The following is a 1,886-nucleotide window of genomic DNA, read 5'->3' as shown; positions in this document are numbered from 1 at the left end:
CAGCCCCTGGGACGTGGCGCTGTGCGTGTCGGGCGCCGTGATCTCCTGCGAGAACGCCGTGGTGGTGGCCGTCATCTGCTACGCGCCGGCCCTGCGCACGCCCATGTTCGTGCTGGTCGGCAGCCTGGCCGCCGCCGACCTCCTGGCCGGCCTGGGGCTCATCCTGCACTTCGCCTGCGCGTCCTGCGCCCGCTCCCAGGCCGCGGCCCTGGCCACGGCGGGGCTGCTGGTGACCGCCTTCGCGGCCAGCGTGGGCAGCCTGCTGGCCCTCACCGTGGACCGCTACCTCTCGCTCTACAACGCGCTGAGCTACGACGCGGAGCGCACGGCCGCGCGCACCTACGCCATGCTCGTCCTGACCTGGGGCGCCTCCGCCTGCTACGGGCTGCTGCCGCTCGCGGGCTGGAACTGCCTGCGGGACGCCGCGGCCTGCAGCGTCGTGCGGCCTCTGGCCAAGGACCACCTCGCCGTCCTCGCCGTCGCCTTCTTCCTGGTCCTCGCCGCGATGCTGCAGCTCTGCGCGCAGATCTGCAAGATCGTGCGCCGGCACGCCCACCAGATCGCCGTGCAGCGGCACTTCCTGGCCACCTCGCGCGACGCCACCACGCGCAGGGGCATCGCCACGCTGGCCGTCATCCTCGGCACCTTCGCCTCCTGCTGGCTGCCCTTCGCCGTCTGCTGCCTCCTGGGCGACCACACCTCCCCGCCCCTCTACACCTACGCCACCATCCTGCCCGCCACCTCGCACTCCATGATCAACCCCGTCATCTACGCCTTCCGCAACCAGGAGGTCCAGAGAGCGCTGTGGGCCCTGTGCTGCGGGTGCTGCCCCACCGCGCTGCCTTTCCGGTCCCGGTCTCCGAGCGACGTCTAGCCCGGCAGCCTTCTCCGAAGACTCATTTGCACATGCCATGGCCTGTTTTTTGCACAACCACAGACCGAGAGCCCTCTCGCAGGCGCCTCTCCTCCGGACCCCGGGGCCCGCTGCGCGTGAGAGGCTCTCCCTTTATTTTTCCACTTTTCGAATTTACAGAAGGGAAAAACTATATATATATATATAGAGAGAGAGAGATTTATTTTTATCCATGAGAGACGTGTGTCTGCGCGACCGAGCCGGCGTCGCATTTGCTTTGAAGCTCAGTAAAGGCGCGGCATCATTATTTTTTTTTATTACAGAAAAAGTCCCTCTCTCACCAAAACCTGAAACCTTCCGTCCCTTTGTTTTGGGTTGCTTTTCTACAGCGTTGTCGACCTCAGAAAGGTTATTTTCTACATTAAAAAAACCGAAAAAAGCTCCGTCATTTCACCCTCCCCAAAAACGACGGGCCGGAGAGACACCAGGGTTTTGCTGGGGTTTTTTTTTAAGCCATCCATGCATTATTTATTGATTTATTGTTATTTATTACCACCCTCTTCCAGACAATAGATTCTTCCCCCCCACCTGTGTGATTTGCTGCCCTCTCGTGTTCAGTCTGTTTTAGTACCGAGAACAGTGAAGGAGCCTTTCTGCATGTTGAATAATAGGGACCGGTCCGTCTTGGGACCGGCGTGTTTAGCCGTGACGTGTATATGCGACCGGAATAAAAAGGGAATACTGGCATACTAGACCGTGCCTACCAAAACCCAAGGGCTCAGGTTATCGGGTCGCTTTCTCCAGCATTGCACTAGAAACTCTGGAACGAACCGCCGCTTCTGCCCGCCGGAGGCAGGGCGGCCGCCCAGGGGCCGCGCCTTCCTCCGAGCTGCGCCACCCTGGAGGGGACGCGTGCGGGGCACCCGGGAGACGCGCGTGGAACTCCTGCCGCTGGGACGCGCGGGGCGGGGAAGCGCCGTGCTCTTGTTTACAAGCCCCGGGACAATAAAGATGATTTGTGATATGACGCAGG

At 61.5% G+C, this 1,886-nt stretch overlaps 1 protein-coding gene across 1 annotated transcript; it reads left to right on the top strand.

Moving 5' to 3' along the window:
* Positions 1-7: 7 nt before the first annotated feature.
* GPR3 (G protein-coupled receptor 3) lies at positions 8-1,429 on the top strand (the record flags this gene model as incomplete). The annotated part of the gene is made up of 1 exon (XM_019547860.1): positions 8-1,429. A coding segment is annotated over one exon (867 nt), but the record flags the coding sequence as incomplete, so codon positions are not given.
* Positions 1,430-1,886: the final 457 nt, after the last annotated feature.

The sequence above is a fragment of the Crocodylus porosus genome, unplaced genomic scaffold (genome assembly GCF_001723895.1).
Source record: "Crocodylus porosus isolate Cpor-Errol unplaced genomic scaffold, CroPor_comp1, whole genome shotgun sequence".
NCBI classification, from domain to species: domain Eukaryota; kingdom Metazoa; phylum Chordata; order Crocodylia; family Crocodylidae; genus Crocodylus; species Crocodylus porosus.
Note: the sequence above shows the minus strand (reverse complement) of the source record. Positions and strands in the feature narration are given on the sequence as shown.